General features: G+C 48.8%; 9 protein-coding genes across 9 annotated transcripts; 5 read left to right on the top strand and 4 right to left on the bottom strand.

Moving 5' to 3' along the window:
• Positions 1-502: 502 nt before the first annotated feature.
• TbgDal_X15850 (hypothetical protein, conserved) lies at positions 503-1,819 on the top strand (the record flags this gene model as incomplete). Its single annotated transcript, XM_011780447.1, has 1 exon — positions 503-1,819. The coding sequence occupies one exon, from the start codon at positions 503-505 to the stop codon at positions 1,817-1,819; it is 1,317 nt and encodes a 438-aa protein (XP_011778749.1).
• Positions 1,820-2,936: 1,117 nt separating this feature from the next.
• TbgDal_X15840 (hypothetical protein, conserved) lies at positions 2,937-4,694 on the top strand (the record flags this gene model as incomplete). Its single annotated transcript, XM_011780446.1, has 1 exon — positions 2,937-4,694. One exon carries the CDS (start codon positions 2,937-2,939, stop codon positions 4,692-4,694), a length of 1,758 nt encoding a protein of 585 aa, XP_011778748.1.
• A 988-nt stretch (positions 4,695-5,682) lies between these two features.
• Positions 5,683-6,210, top strand: TbgDal_X15830 (T. brucei spp.-specific protein; the record flags this gene model as incomplete). Its single annotated transcript, XM_011780445.1, has 1 exon — positions 5,683-6,210. The coding sequence occupies one exon, from the start codon at positions 5,683-5,685 to the stop codon at positions 6,208-6,210; it is 528 nt and encodes a 175-aa protein (XP_011778747.1).
• A 43-nt stretch (positions 6,211-6,253) lies between these two features.
• Positions 6,254-10,009, top strand: TbgDal_X15820 (hypothetical protein, conserved; the record flags this gene model as incomplete). The annotated part of the gene is made up of 1 exon (XM_011780444.1): positions 6,254-10,009. The coding sequence occupies one exon, from the start codon at positions 6,254-6,256 to the stop codon at positions 10,007-10,009; it is 3,756 nt and encodes a 1,251-aa protein (XP_011778746.1).
• Positions 10,010-10,246: 237 nt separating this feature from the next.
• On the bottom strand, positions 10,247-10,549 carry TbgDal_X15810 (hypothetical protein, unlikely; the record flags this gene model as incomplete). The annotated part of the gene is made up of 1 exon (XM_011780443.1): positions 10,247-10,549. The coding sequence occupies one exon, from the start codon at positions 10,547-10,549 to the stop codon at positions 10,247-10,249; it is 303 nt and encodes a 100-aa protein (XP_011778745.1).
• Positions 10,550-11,090: 541 nt separating this feature from the next.
• On the top strand, positions 11,091-11,330 carry TbgDal_X15800 (T. brucei spp.-specific protein; the record flags this gene model as incomplete). The annotated part of the gene is made up of 1 exon (XM_011780442.1): positions 11,091-11,330. The coding sequence occupies one exon, from the start codon at positions 11,091-11,093 to the stop codon at positions 11,328-11,330; it is 240 nt and encodes a 79-aa protein (XP_011778744.1).
• A 1,256-nt stretch (positions 11,331-12,586) lies between these two features.
• Positions 12,587-12,817, bottom strand: TbgDal_X15790 (hypothetical protein, unlikely; the record flags this gene model as incomplete). The annotated part of the gene is made up of 1 exon (XM_011780441.1): positions 12,587-12,817. One exon carries the CDS (start codon positions 12,815-12,817, stop codon positions 12,587-12,589), a length of 231 nt encoding a protein of 76 aa, XP_011778743.1.
• Positions 12,818-12,958: 141 nt separating this feature from the next.
• TbgDal_X15780 (hypothetical protein, unlikely) lies at positions 12,959-13,291 on the bottom strand (the record flags this gene model as incomplete). Its single annotated transcript, XM_011780440.1, has 1 exon — positions 12,959-13,291. One exon carries the CDS (start codon positions 13,289-13,291, stop codon positions 12,959-12,961), a length of 333 nt encoding a protein of 110 aa, XP_011778742.1.
• Positions 13,292-13,569: 278 nt separating this feature from the next.
• Positions 13,570-13,893, bottom strand: TbgDal_X15770 (hypothetical protein, unlikely; the record flags this gene model as incomplete). Its single annotated transcript, XM_011780439.1, has 1 exon — positions 13,570-13,893. The coding sequence occupies one exon, from the start codon at positions 13,891-13,893 to the stop codon at positions 13,570-13,572; it is 324 nt and encodes a 107-aa protein (XP_011778741.1).
• Positions 13,894-15,024: the final 1,131 nt, after the last annotated feature.

Below are 15,024 nucleotides of genomic sequence, written 5' to 3'. Positions count from 1 at the left end.
CATGTAAGCAGGCAGATAAAAGCCACACTTCTCTAACCTTCTTAGCCTTCGCCCTTGTGTGTGTGTGTGTGTGTGTTTCTTTTTTTTTTTTTGGACATTAAATGTACATATTACATGAAAAGGAGGAAATAAAGAGGCGGAAGAGGAGTGATTAGATAATACAGTTATTTATTCCCCATCCTCCTCAGACACCAACGACTACTTCCTCTCCCCTTCCCACCCTTCCCCACCTTGTTGTTAACCGTGGTGAGGAATCTCTACGCTTCTCAAAGAGGTCATTTATTTTTGCACCTTGTTTGGTGCATGCGTAAGTCTCAAGTCTTGTATTCCTCCATCTCTTCTGCTTTATTATGTATATGTTTGTTTGTATTTGATGTACTCATGTAACATCTCGTAGCAGCAACAGCCCCCAACAGGTTATAGATTACATTTCTTTTTTTTTTTAAAAAGTACCGTTGACGGAGAGCACTAGGGTTTCAGTCTTGCGGCTCCACTACACAGAATGAAAGACGATGAGTTGGAAAGAAAAATTAAAGCTGCTCAACAAAAGCTTGCAGCTTTAAAACAGAGAGAGGAGGACATGGAAGTAGAGCAAAGGCAAAAGGAATCCCTCCTTAGCCAGCTGAAAGATCAGATCAACGATTTAGATAGAAAAAAGGGAATGATTTTGGAACGAGTAAAGGAAGTCAACGCTGAGACGGATGCCGTGCGGAGTTATTTACACTCCATCGAGCACCTCGATATGCTCGAGGGCATGCTTTTCGAAAGGAAAACGCAACTCCTTCACCAGCAGAGGCGTCGGGACATGTTGTTGCAGCAACTCAGTGATGTGGAAACGGCATTGGGAAAGTCGCGCACGCAGTCAGACGAGGAATTGAATAACGACACGGAATGCGACTGTACGCCATCGGTTGAGGAATGGGAGAACATCAACTTATTACGCCGCAATGCGAACGGCATCTACCGCTTTTTCCGAAGCAGCATGTCGCACGCCCTAGATCACCCCGCCACCGTGTTCCACCAAAGTATTCGCAAGATGAGCCGAATGGCTCGTGATCGTGAAGTAGAACTCGCCATGCAGGTGGAGTGCATAGAAACATATACACAGCAGATGGTGTTGCAGGAAAGGACTCTGAGCCGCATCGAACACGAATATAAACAGGAAGTGGGAAGTATGCAACGCAGCGGCCGCAGCATGTTGCAAGCTATGGGAGAGGCAGCAGAAGCGGAGGTGGCGGAACTCCGAATTGCCATCCAACGTGCACTTGAAGAGCGCAGTGAGCTTCAGAGTCGGCTGCGCAGGCACAACAAAACATCTCAAAACAATGGACTGTTGCTCAACGGTAACTTATTGATTGCAGAGAATCGGCACTCCGATCCGCTGGAAGGTGAAAAGAAGTGCGGAGATGAAAAGGGCGACGGCACGTCGGTGCGAGTGGAAGCTGATACTGAGAAGCAGGAACTTGCATCGCCACGTTTGGTGAATGGTGAAGAAATACTGAGCCCAGTCGAAACAAATGCAACTAGAACGACAGATCCGGCGAGGTTCACGGGGGAATATCTCCCCCGAGTCTCCAACGATCCGGAACTGGACGGCCTCCGCAGGCAAGTGGCAACCATGGAAAGGTATGCTCTAAGGATGCACAGGCGGTACGAGGAGTTGGAAGAGGATGTCGCCAAGCGGCTCAAAGAGCACGATATTAATGTCAAGAGGCAAGAGACGAAGCTCAAGGAGGCAACGAATGCAGTTACTGTTCTTGAGAAGGAGAAACTAGAATGGAAGGCACTGAAAAAACAGATGTCACTATTGGCTCACTAGATATATTAGACTTCGAAAATCGAATACAATGCTAATTTCGTCTTCTCTACAACGTAATGTGTTTATATTTTGTTTTTTTGTTTGCTTTTTTTTTTTTAGTTGCTCTTTGTCTATTGCATTCCTTCTAGAAAATTTGGTGATGGCAATGTGACGTCATGGGCCAGGGCACTGGGTTGGAGAACATTTTCAGCGCCCCTCGAGCGCGCACACCTCTTCGTTGGCTAAACCACATGTTTCCATGTGAATGTTAGAACAATTATCATCACTGTTATTTGTTTGCGTGTTTCTCCGAAAGATTCACCACAAGCAATTCCCACCTGACTTCAAACACTTTTTCCTCACATCTCTGCAAAGGCATGTGCGAACGAAATGATACGTAGAAAAGCAAAGACATACATGTATGGATAAGTACCAATGGTATATGTATGGCAGGTAGGGCGAGGGCGCCGATCATCTGAACACACTCATCACCAAAGCGTACCAAAATAACCATACGCAAAGTTGTCTATGCTCGCGTACCCCTTTAAAAATATACGTGTGAAATGAAAAAAAAAAGGGGGGATAGAAGAAGTCAGTGCGGGCATGCATGATGTAGTGACGAGCGCAAGTGTGTTTTTGTTTTTTCATGATCACACTGTTAAAAATTGTTGTTTTTTTATTTGGGGGGGGTGAGGGACGAAAAAACTGTGAAGGACAAACACCAATTTATCACATATGGAAATCGCTTTTTCTCCCCTGTTTCCACCCGAAGCGACGATGGTGTTGAATTGGGAGAAGTGGCTTTGGTTGAAGCAGGTGACACGCATTACCATGATTGTGTAGATTTCAATTGTGTCACCGATCACACAGACGTGCGCTGATAAAGTCGATACAATTTGACGCTACATGGACCTGGTTTGAGTGTGAATTGAGTTCCGTGCCCATTTAGTGACGTTTTAGTTGCCCGGTCCTAGTTTTATCATAACTTTTTGTTTACTGGGAATATCATCTGAATAAAGCCAGTGCAAATGCATGCTGGTGGGTCTTTTATCGAGTCTTTTTTTTTTTTTTGAGATTTTCCAACGTTTAAGCGGTCATAAATAACGCGGGAGAGGGGTCAAGTAGACCGAAGAAAAGAATGTTAAGGCGAGGCGTTTACAGAACGGCACCGGTTGTTTTAATGGTTTTGATCGCCTTCATTCTGTTGGCACTTCAATCAACGGTGCGGAGAAGCATTGGTGCTGAGGTGTATGGGATAAACCACACCGTGGGGCAGGCTGTGTTTCTCAGTTGTAACCGACACGACGGTGATCAAAACTACTGGGACGTCATCGCCACTACGGTTGAGCAACGCCTCAGCGGCTCCGTAGACAAGCAAATGGGACAATGCATTTCGCGGCGCCCGGTAGATGCACTGATATGGACTGGTGACGCCGTGTACGCGGACAGAACTGTGATACTCCGGAAAACTCCACCGCCACTTGACTTAAAGGCTGCACAGGCCAAGTTTGTCCATCAAGCTAACGCCCCGCAATACGTTGCTTTCCGCCACACTTGCGTTGCTAAGCGAAAACGTACTAACATTCCATCTTCTAGTGAAGAGGTTGGCAAACGTGTGGAAGGGGAAGGGGAGGAGCATCGCGTCATCGGCGTATGGGATGATCATGACATGGGAAAGAATGACGGGGGAGCAGAATTCTCCGACAAGGACGCGATGCAGCAGTTCTATTTAGACTTTCTGGGAGTGCCTCGCACTGATCCAAGGAGAAAGCGGCAAGGAGTTTACCACTTTGAGGCCGTTCCAGTTGAATTGTTAAGTTCTACGGCTGGCAGTGACACCGCAGCAACCGCTGCGGTAAATGTAATGAAACATTTTTATGATAACGCTTTTTGTTTTCTGCTACTGGACGCGCGATACTTCAGAGATCCATCCAACGCTACTCGGAGTGGAAATATGTTAGGTGAAACACAGTGGCAGTGGCTGGAAGAGCGACTTAGGGACGACGTGGCGGGGCGTAACCCAGCGACCGGTCGTGAGCGTTGTGCTCTTACGGTGGTAGCAAATGGTGTGCAAATTATGTTAGACGAGAAGGTGTCGGAAAGCTGGGCTGCCTTCCCCCGATCCCGTGACCGACTCTTTGCACTACTGCGGCAGTTCCGGACTGATCGGGTAATCTTTATGAGTGGTGACGTCCACTTGGGTGAAATCGGGATGGACACCCGAAAAGCCGCCATGAGGACACTTGGATATCCCATTATAGAGGCCACAAGTTCTGGGTTCACGCATAGCACGGCTAGTTTCGTTGCGCTGCCAACAATCCTCACGTCTCTGTTTCCGAGCAGACGACGGGTTGGGGTTTATGTTGAGCGTAACTTCGGTGTGTTGAAGTTAACAGCGAATTCAAAGGCTCGGTTTGAGTTGTCAGAGACAAGGGCGCACGAGGAACGTCGAGAGCAATTCGAGAGGGATGTGAACGCTTCCATTCTAATTCACAGCATTCCTGAAAATGGAGCAGTGGCCCTGCACCTAACGCTGCCGCTTAGTGCCCTTACACATAAGTCGGGTTGTCAACTATACAAAGCAAAGGCAAACGAGTATGGGTGGATTGAGGATGCCACATTAGCTAAACAACAAGAATGTGAAACCATGTTTCGCCAAGAACGTGACGAACGTGGTACTGGCATTCCCGACCGACACTACCCCCCAACCTACCCCACGCCCTTTGTTACATACGTGATGCAGTCGGTTCAGGGGCAGGTTTGGCCGGACTGCACTTTGCTTCAAGTGTTGTTTCGCTTCCTCCTTGCGACATTTCTTCTGCTTATCTTTGTAGGTGCCATATCCGTTGCGCTTTGCTGTCAGTGTTACAAAAACAGAAAGGCAAAGAAGGCGTAATCTGTACGTGCTCGAATTCGTGGTCAGATTCACAGCCTCTCGGCTGGCGCAACACATCTATTTACGAAACGTGCATGGGGTTAATTGGAACATTACAGGTGGTACGCAGCTCCTTTTTTGTTTATTGCAATAGCGTGTGTGATTCTTACAATGCGCTTTGCATCACTTACCAGTGTATTTTCCCCGTCCTCCTCCTTGCCTGGTAGGGTTGTTGTGGTTTCATAATTAATCCCTTTCCAGCATGCTCCGCCTTCCTGTGCGCGTGTTCCAGTGAGTGACGTTGTGCGGTAAACAACACTTCCCGATGCAATTAGTGCCGAAGGGGATGTTAAAAGGTAGACAAAGCGTAGCGTTAGCAGGGTTTGTTTCAATATGGAAGTCGTGTTTTGGGATATTATATATTTATATTTATACGTTTACTTGTCTTCGTAATTCAGCTCATGCGACGGATTGGGGAACATTTCTCTCAGCAAGTGTTTTTGATCGTTGAGAGCGATGTGCTCCTTAATGTGTCCTCTGTTTGCATAAGGGAAACCATCCGCGCTGTCCTCGGTACCTTTCCCAGCTCCCTTTTTCCGATGTACTGTTAGTCGTTTGGTATTAATTGCAGGAAGAAGTCAGTGGAAGGTACTCGCGGCGCACGGACGTCCCTTCAGTTTAGTATTCGTATTTGCTGACCGCAACTGTGCGATATCGCCCGGAAAAGTTGCAATAGCATTGGCGACTTCCCCCCCCCCCTCTTCTACTTCCCATCGATGCAAAAAGGCAATATTAACCATAATTAAAAAAAACGATGCAAGACAACTACCACTCTTACTGGAAGTGAAACGGAGGTGCTGGTGGTGGTGCTTTCCCTTAGCATAATTATTGTTGCAGTCCCCATGGGTTTCCTGTTGGCACCCCTCTTGGTGTGTTATATCATGTATGGTGGGCAGCCAAACTTAAACTTCACGTACCGCTCTAATTGGCACGTGGTTTTTGCAGTGGGATGATTTTATTCTGCGCAAAACGAGTTTTTTTTATTTTTACATATGCTTTTTTTTTCTTTTTTTTTTTTTGCGTTGTTACATCTTTCCATCCCCCCTCCTTCCTTCCGTTATTTGTATCACGTGCGTTGCCGCAGGAGGTGGTGTGGGCCCCCGCCAGCAGCAGGGACTGCCGGTTTCACGGCGCAGCTTCATTTTCCATTGTTTTTTTTTTGCTCAATTTTACCTCACGGGTTCTATCGTTTGGCTCCTCAATAAATTGGGGCTACCACTTAGTCAAAAGTTCAGATACATGTGGAACACTCGAGTGCTCGGTACGCCGCTTTTGTGTGAAGGCAAAGAAATACGTGATGAATATCGGAGAGGTTTTTGAAGATTGCAAAAATTTATGGTGTGAAGTATCATCCCATTGTTCAACCGAGCGTCGTCATTTTCCTCTTCCCGTTTTTTTAATATCCGATTCCCCCATACGTCGTCTGCCTCACCGCTGCCCTCGGGAAGGGCCTCCAAAGGGAAAGAAGAAGCTTTAAAGTTATCCGTGGTTGGGATCATAAGGGTGGGCCGAGGAAAAAAATGACGGATAAGGAAGATGCCAGTGAGTTTATTATTGTTGATGATGATGAATCAAAACGACGAGAGGAGGACCCGACGCAGGAAAACATTCAACTGTCGCTTACACCTCAGAATGCATCGGATCACACCGTTTCCCCAACAAACTCCCACGAGTCGGTTCTTGCTTTGAAGAGGGGAGATATTGTTGATGGTGCTGCTCGCACGGGTGTGAGCATCACAACCAACCTTGTCTTTTCGGCAACTGTGGCCAACCCGATAGCGGCGGCAGCGGTCGCTGCATACGAGTCATTCCGCGCTGTCAGCGACTACCGGCGTGGGGCGCTTAACGTATTGGGATTGCCAATGGATCGTACGGATTTGGCGTTGCGCATTGGCAAGGAGGTTGGAACCGCAGCCACTGGCTTGGCGATTGGATACGCCATTGGATCGCTGATCGGGTTGGGTTCCATTCCAGTGGTTGGGCAAGTTATTGCAACTACAGTGCTTTCTGTTGCTTTAAACTTCTGCGTTGTAACGCTACTCACTCGGCATGTTGATCGTCTAATTCTTAAAATTAAGCTTAGGAGACAGTACGGGTACCCCCGTAACGAACAGGGGGCCCGGAGGCGCTTCGAGGAACTACTCGAACCACAGCATTGCCTGCTCTCCTTTGAGACATGCCGTATCGTCCAACACTACAGAGATTACCGAGTGGCATGCGGGTGGGAGGGTCTCACGGATATTAGCGAGTACCGTGCCTCGGCTAATATTGCGTTGATGCCTATATCCTTCCAGCATTTTGCGATAGTTCAGCTGCAGCGGAAGTGGGGTTTTGTAAACGAACGCAATGAGTGCAGAAAGGTTTACAGAGCACTTTTGCTCGTGCACCACCCCGACAGAGGCGGGAGCGGTGAGTTGACGGGTGTGCTGAACCATGACTTTGAGGTCTACGCCTTCTGCCAGGGCTGGCATGAGGATTGCCGGCGTTTGTGTCAAGAAAATGAGGAAGCAATCCACACAGATGGTGCGCGGCGCCCCCGAAAACGAAAGAAGAATGCCGTTGTGAGCTTCCTGCAATCGCTGTTTCGTACTGGAAAGAACTCTTCACAAGAAGCCCAAGAGCTGTGTGACAGTGGATTCTTGGCGTTAGAAGCGGGGACCCCACTGGAGTTGAGCGAACTGGAGGAACTTAGCGTGGACGAGCCGGATGAAAGTATCGCTGATGAGGAATACGCAGTTTCGGAAACGAAAGCTTCGACGACGCAGCACAGCATCTGTGTAGTACTAGCCGCTATTCAGCGTTGTTACCAACTCACAACCGAGGCAGTTCCGTTTTCGTGGTTGAAACAGCTGCACAGGGATTATGAGGGATGGTCGCGGCTCAAGGTCAACGTGCACATGTTCATCAGAATGCATGTATTTGTTCACATCGCGGATGAAGTCGCTGCGAGGGATACCGCAACGACCGTTTTACCCGTCGAGCGTTCCTGCTATGATTTCCGGTGGTGCACAAAATGTGAGGCGGTGGCAAAGCGTGAGGATCTAAGGAGGACAATTGTCGCAACTTGCTTTCCAAAGCACGTGACCGGCAAGTTGATCGAGGCATTTGAGTTGTGGAAAACCGCACAAAGCCTCGCCCACAGCTTTTTCAAGCAGCACACCGGTGCCACTGCTGATGTAACAGTGGTGGCGGGGACGGGACAGACACTCAGTACGCTGTTTGACATACAGACCGCGATACAAGCACTCTGCACCGGCGACAGCGATTCGTTGGAAGAATCTGATGAAACAGAAGATGAGAGGACGGTGGAATTCGCGGATGAGGTGAAAATCATCGGGCTTATTGCGGGGTTTGCGCTTTCGGGAGCACACGCCGTTGATACGCACCAGCGACTACGGGAAACGTGCAAGGAATATTACAGAGCGCGGGACAGCAAAATGAAGAGTGTTGCGTCACTGCGGCACGCAACGCATGAAGTAGAGGGGCGAACCTCCAAATCTACCACTAAGAAGGAAAAATTGAAGTCGAGCGAACAACGTGAAGGGGACACAAAGGAAAGTTTGCTTTTTCACCAAGTGTTTACGGAGGTAGACGCCGCCACGTGCGAGTTATACAATATCTACAGTGTGCACCTGCCAGAAAATATTGGGTTCTTCAAATTGCTGCCTTCCTCCTGCGCCCGTTGCGCGCACCAAAAATGTGAAATTCGGCGCTATGTAAAATACGAGCGTGAACGTACCTTAGTGAGTTACAAGCACGTTGTGGTTGAGCCTCGAAATGTATTGGAGCCCCACAAACCTGCAACCTATCAGGGGATGGTGTTAAAAGATGGAAAAGAGATCAACGAAATCGAGTTTGCCCTGTTGTGCGCTGAGTATGTGGATCCCATCAGCGGCACCGTTACACCATGCTGGCTCAAGCGGTATACATTCCCAAAATATGAAAATGAGTCTTCGGTACAAACAACCAAGGTATTCAAAACCCTCATGGAACGTGAGCTGCGACTTCAGGAGACGTGCGCGTCCTGTCGCGTGACCTCTGCAATTGAAGTATTCGGTGATGAGCACACAAATCAAATATATTTTCATCTACCCCGGGGCGGAACACAAGTGCGATTTAGCTCACCCCAGGACATCTTAAAAAGAATCAAACAACACGGGGTTCGATGGCTCCACGGCGCCTTGCAGGCTATTATTGACATTCACTCGTGCCAGGTAACCCATGGCGATATCTGCATGTCCAACTTCACACATGATGACTTTGGAAATACGACGCTCGGATTTTTTTCAAACTCCCTGAAGGTGCACAAATACGGGACGAAAACCGCTCAGGATGACGCTGCTGACTTTGGAGTGACTCTACACGCTGAAGTACTCCCATACCTTCGTGGTACCCTGCCGCAGACCAAATCTTCTCCCCATCGCAACGCTAGTGACGACAGGGCCTCTTCAGGTGTGGTGACTGGATGCGGCCAGGCCGAGCAACAGATAAGGGAAATGTTTAATGTGTTTCTGGAAGTCGCTGACCGTTTGACGGGTAAACTGGAGCCTCGTTGGAGTCTGCTGGATGCAAGAGGCTTCGTACGGCGCCTTATCAAAGTAAACTATGATTGTGACGAACGTCAATACCTCTTTACCAAGGAGGTTTCCTACCCGCCGTATTGGACAGCGCAAAAAAACATGGGGCCTGTCTCGTTGTTTCCAGACAACCGCGTTCTCATGCACCGATCACCTCAGGGCACCGCGGTGTTTCTCAACCGTAACATTTACTTGTGGGAAACATATTGGAAATATCGCCAGCAACTGGTGCTGGCGCGCGGGTGTAGTTCTTTTTCAGTGCCGGTGGCGTTGAGAGAGCAACCTCACTTCTTACCGTGCAGCGACGATTGTGAGGTCAACGAACGATTCTTGTGGTACAACTGCAAGGACGAGGAGGAGGCATGGCAAATATGTCTCGAGGGGACTAAGGAAGAAAAATGCCGGTTTGCATTTGTTCCGCCGTGGATGGAGGCCAAAAAACAAACACGCAACGATGACAACCCGTGGGCCACGTGGGCAATCGCGTTCCGCGTCGCACTGGGGGCTGTGGTGAGTGATGAGGACGAAATGGAAACATGTTGCGTACCGTCAGCGGGGCCTGACACCGACCTCTTTGTTGTGCAGCGATGCGCGATGGTGAGAGGCAGCGGGCCCGCGGCAGGTCAGTGGGAATTGTCGGTGCCGTCACCCGGTACGCGAAGTTATCCCGAATACCTCGTCCGCTGGTTTCACAGCTAACATAGCGAAGAACGTGGGTGACATGAAAAAAAAAAGGGTTATTGCAACCGGAGCCAGCTCCAGAGACGCCGCAAACGCCATCGAGGATGGTGAGTGCCGTGTACGTTCCGTACAATGCTGCGCTCGTAAAGGTGAGTGCGGTGAAGAAGCGGGAATCGAGTAGCGGACGTCTTTTTTTCCCCCTTTTGGCTGGTTGCGGGGTGTTTTACTCGGTGGGCATGTGCATTATATTGTTTGTTAAACAGAGAACTCAGAAGCGGTGGTCGCACACACTGCGACTGCGTGGAAACATGGGAACTGTGTAACGGAAATGCATGGTGCTGCGAGGAAAGGGTCATTACTCCATGCGGAAAAAAATATTGCATCAAAATGTTGGAACCGGAAAAGGGTTAAGATTGGGACTACGTTGTGTATTAGAACGACCGCCCGTAACGATTGGGGGAATGTTGCACCATGACGGCAAATTAACGATGGAAAGGTTTGCGCATGAGGGGTAGAGATGTGCAGGGGGGGGGGAGAAAAAAGAAAACCGTCCGCCATCCGCGGCTACTGCCACGAAGGGCGTGTCCTTCTGACACTAACAAAATGCGGCGCCATGTGTCGTACCGACGCGGCAGAATATGATCCTCCCCTCTGCACACACGAAAATACAGTTACAGCACTACGGGGTCCAGTGGTGACGAGAAAGTTTGGCACACCGCGTCCTCTCTAGTCGCTTCCCACCACAACTGACGGGGAGATTGTGTGTGCCTGGGCGTTCAACATGAAGTCCGCTCCTTATTGAAGGGACGATATAAAATTTCGTGTCTTGTACACCAACTTAGTTAAGACGTTTCGTTTTTTTTCCTTTTCGCCTTTTTCCTTTTTTTTTTCTTTTGATTTATTACCTTTTGCACCCTATTCATTTTCTTTTTGTACAGGAGCGAGCGAATGTTGGTGTCACTGCCGTTTGCCCTGATGAAGCCCACTTCCCCTGACACCGGCGACGCACGAACTTGCGCTTATAAAATTATTCGTGGTGAAGCCCCTCGCCGTTAGAAAAATTGGTAAAGTGGGGATTTTCTTTTCAGACGCTGGCGAAATGATCACTTTTCCCTACGGTTTGTGTCTTTTTCTTTTGACCTACCCGCGCACCTTCTCTCAGCAAAGCCCTACTGCATGTAAAACCCACGGTAGCAGCCTAAAAGGGGTCTGCCGCGACATCGGGAAACACAGACAAGAGGATAGAATCCGGGAAACCCTTTTTTATCCCTGCAGTATGGGAAGAATTTCCCACACACACACACACACATCCGAAGCCCTCCAATGCTGTGCGAAATGATCCACCGTACGCCACCTTTCCTACTGAGGGGCACGGCTCCTTCTTCCTGTTCATTTGACTGAAAACATTCAGAAGCATCGCCACCGAAACAACCGGGAGACGACACGTAAAAGTCGGGCCACTCACTCGAGTGAGGAAAAAGTTGTGGGAAGGGACTCGGCACACTCCCATTGCAAAACTTTAACCACCAGACCCTGAGCAATTCCATCCTTCTTTTCCAAAATGCCCGGGAAGCCTCATCATCGACCATAAATTGTTCCCCATCCCCTAAAGTGGCATTTCCCAAGCAAAACAAAAATTCTGTTGATGTATCGTTTACACCTACTCCTTTAAAAGCTATGGTTGATGTGTGTGTGTGTGTGTGTGGCTCGCCCCCCGTACCTCCCGTATTTACCAAATTGGTGTGCAAAGGTTATGGGAAATCATCGAAGTATGCCAAATAAAAATCTCGAGCTGCAGCCCTCGTGAGGTTTCCCGAAACGGAAGCAGCGCGAAAAAAAACACCTTTGGCTAAGGATGAGGGCGTGCACGTGCAACATCACTGCCGCGCTCGCCATGTGACGGTTCGCTCGCTTGAAACTGCTTTTCCTTTCCCCACAATAACGGCTGGCAACTATACAACAGTGTCAAGATCATCAATCCACACTCTTACACCAGGGGGGCCTCCGAGCAAACTGACGGCGCAGGCGGCGCAGGGATTCCGTCACGGAAGGCCACGTACCGCACAGCAGTTTATCTTGTTAGTTCCATAACCTCACCGTAGACTTGACAACCTCGAATTTGCCCACAGGGCGTGCAAGGCAAATGGTGAGAACTTCTGTGGCAGTTTTGTTCATACGAGCAGGTGGGCGATCGGCCGTTCACATAGAAGAAAGAAATATAAGGAATTTATTCAATGTCGCGAGGTATATGTCCGACTGCCATTCGCTGGCCATGGGCGGGTGCGATCACGCCGCCGGAGTCCCCCTCGTGTTTTCGGCCGAGTAAAGAAGATCACGAGAACGTCTTCAACCTTTAATATGATGGTCCTCTCGGTGTTTCCGGGTCGTCTATGGTTTGGTGAGTTGCCAACCGCGCTGGGCACAGTTCCAAGCAGCTCATTCCACGTTGCACCAACGCCTTTCGACTCGAGCATCGTGCGGTATCTCGGGCAGGTCCTACCATTAAGAAATCTAATTTCACCGAGAAACAAAAGTCCCCATCACACCAACGGGCGTCTCACCTACGGCAAGGGGCCACATTTTGCCATCACCAACCTAATACAACATCTCTGCAGCTGTATGCCTCCGTGTGTTCTTCGCGTAAGTGGGGAAGGCAAGCGGATCACTTGATGTGCTGGCCGCGCTTCCTGCACCACCGAGGAACCGTAATGGAGATTTATCTCCAAGGGGAAGCAGCGCTGGTAAAAGATATTTCAATTTTTGGAGTCTGTTCCACTTTACGGTTACGACTGGCATACCAGATCCTGCTTCCTTTTTCAGTACCATTGTACATGAGTATATCCCAGTTTTCACCGTAATGTTTCCATGTCCAATGCTTACTGGAAGAGCTACACCTTCCCACGAGAACGAATATATTATTTTCCTTGATACCAACTGTGGGATCGACAACAGGGGGGAAATTAGAGTTCACACAGGTGTTCCCAATGTCGGTGTTGGTGTCTCAACTGGCCCCACCGTCAGCACTGTAGGTGGCAACTGTCTCAGTGAAGGTGAAATCAGCAGTTGAAATGTACCGTACGTGTCGGCAATGCCCACCAATACCCCACTAATTTCAACAAACGGAAGGCCACGGAGAGAGTGGACGCTGCACATCCACTTTGTTCCTTTTTGTTCCCTAAACGGAGCTCTCTTCTTCGGCACCAGCGTGTATCCTTTCCTTCTTTGAGAGATCCACTCCTTGCGGCAAACCTTTCCCCTGGCTTCTTTTAGCAACCGAGTCCATACACCTGCTCCCACCATTCATAACCGGCGTTCCACTCGGGGGAGCTTTTCCAACCGCCCTTTTCCCATTCACTCTGTTTTTCCCACCGACCTCCTTCGAGGGGCACTTCACGTGTTGCCCCTCTCCCCTCCCCCCAAACCGGCATTTCTCCGCGATGGGTCAAAACAAGAAACAAATACAGATTTAGCGTAATTACCGCCTGAGTGAGTGACTCCACCGAAGTACATCTGGTGAGTGGACGACAGCACCAACAGTTGACCTCCACAAACGCCTCTAATCGAGTGGAATTGTGTCCTCACAGTTCGAAACAAACATAACCAAAACACACCCACTTGACCCTGTTAGTGAGGCGTGATACGAAGGGAGGGCGATGTGCCAACTGGGTAGCGGCGACGTCAAGCAACAAGCCTTGGGGATAACACACCACACACTCGATGAAATGATTACATGATAATTTTTCTTCAGGTACACATTCTTTTTGAATCGCAGGTAAACAACGACAAAAGGAAAGAAAGAGCTGGGTAGACTTGCAACGAAAGACTGTTAAGACGTGTCCACACGACTCAAAGAAAGAAAATTTCATCCGAATGAGGAGAAGGTTCGCGCATGAAAATCCCATCAACAAGTGTAAATATCAACCAACAAGGTTCGCATTGCACAGCTCTCAGTGCTTCGGATACAACAATTATAATACACCACCCATCTCCTGCAAGCTGAAGCCGTGTGGCAGCAAGCACCTCTGCTCGGGGTTAGTAAATGTGAGCGGAACCATGTATTCACACGGCTAGCCGCGATGGCGGAAAAATGGCCGGATGTCGTGCAACGTAACAGTAACAGACAGCATCGGGCCATTTTTCCGCCATCAATTAAAATTTTTTTTCACTTAACATCGTAGCTGCTCGCCCCACTAACCAGGACTGTGGGGAGCACGCACCCGACACAGGTGGCAGAAATACACTGTCGCATCCTGCAGCATGCGATCATACCGATAAAACACTAGCGCACACCCCGACGCTTTGCAGGTATGGTACGCCAGTGATTCTCAGTCTCTCCAAGTAGCGTGGAGACGTTGGTCTCCGACTCACGTTGGCACGACTGGCATCACATGAGATACTTTCCCTTCAGCTTTAGTTTTCATACGCCCAACATGTTCCGCTAAAGTACTGGGGTGGTGTCATCACCACAAAACCCAATCCCACTTTTGTGCGTTGTGGACGAAAAAAAAAAAAGAGAAAGCAAAAGGGAAAAAGTACACAACAACCTGCAGGAAATTTCTCCATTAAAAGTTGCAGGTGTAGCTACCGCGACGTCACTGACGAAGCACAGGGACGGGTACCGTAAGTAAGAAAGGGTGACAGAGACTCTCTCTTGTTTGTTAAGGCCATCAGGCTATCGGGAACGAAAAAAAAAATAATAAGATTTCACCACCGGAGACGTTGTTGAGCACTCGCCCCATAAGATATGTATGCTGCTAAGAAAATATTTCGAAAAAAGAGGTTCACTATTACTTGAAAAAAAAAATATTTACCACTAATATAACCTAAATAGGTTTGTTAGCAGTGCCGGAGGTGAATTTCCTTGGCGCATGGTTACATAATGATGTGTAAGTACCAACTGCAGGGAAAAACACAAGAGACCAAACCCCCCCTCCCTCCCATAACGTAGAATACGGGAGAGGTCGATAACCCATTAGCGCATATGTGCGCAACAACTACGCTCAGATACCAGCACAACAACATAACTTTTGTTA

The sequence above is a fragment of the Trypanosoma brucei genome, chromosome 10 (assembly GCF_000210295.1).
Source record: "Trypanosoma brucei gambiense DAL972 chromosome 10, complete sequence".
NCBI classification, from domain to species: domain Eukaryota; phylum Euglenozoa; class Kinetoplastea; order Trypanosomatida; family Trypanosomatidae; genus Trypanosoma; species Trypanosoma brucei.
This window is presented reverse-complemented; position numbering and strand designations above follow the sequence as displayed.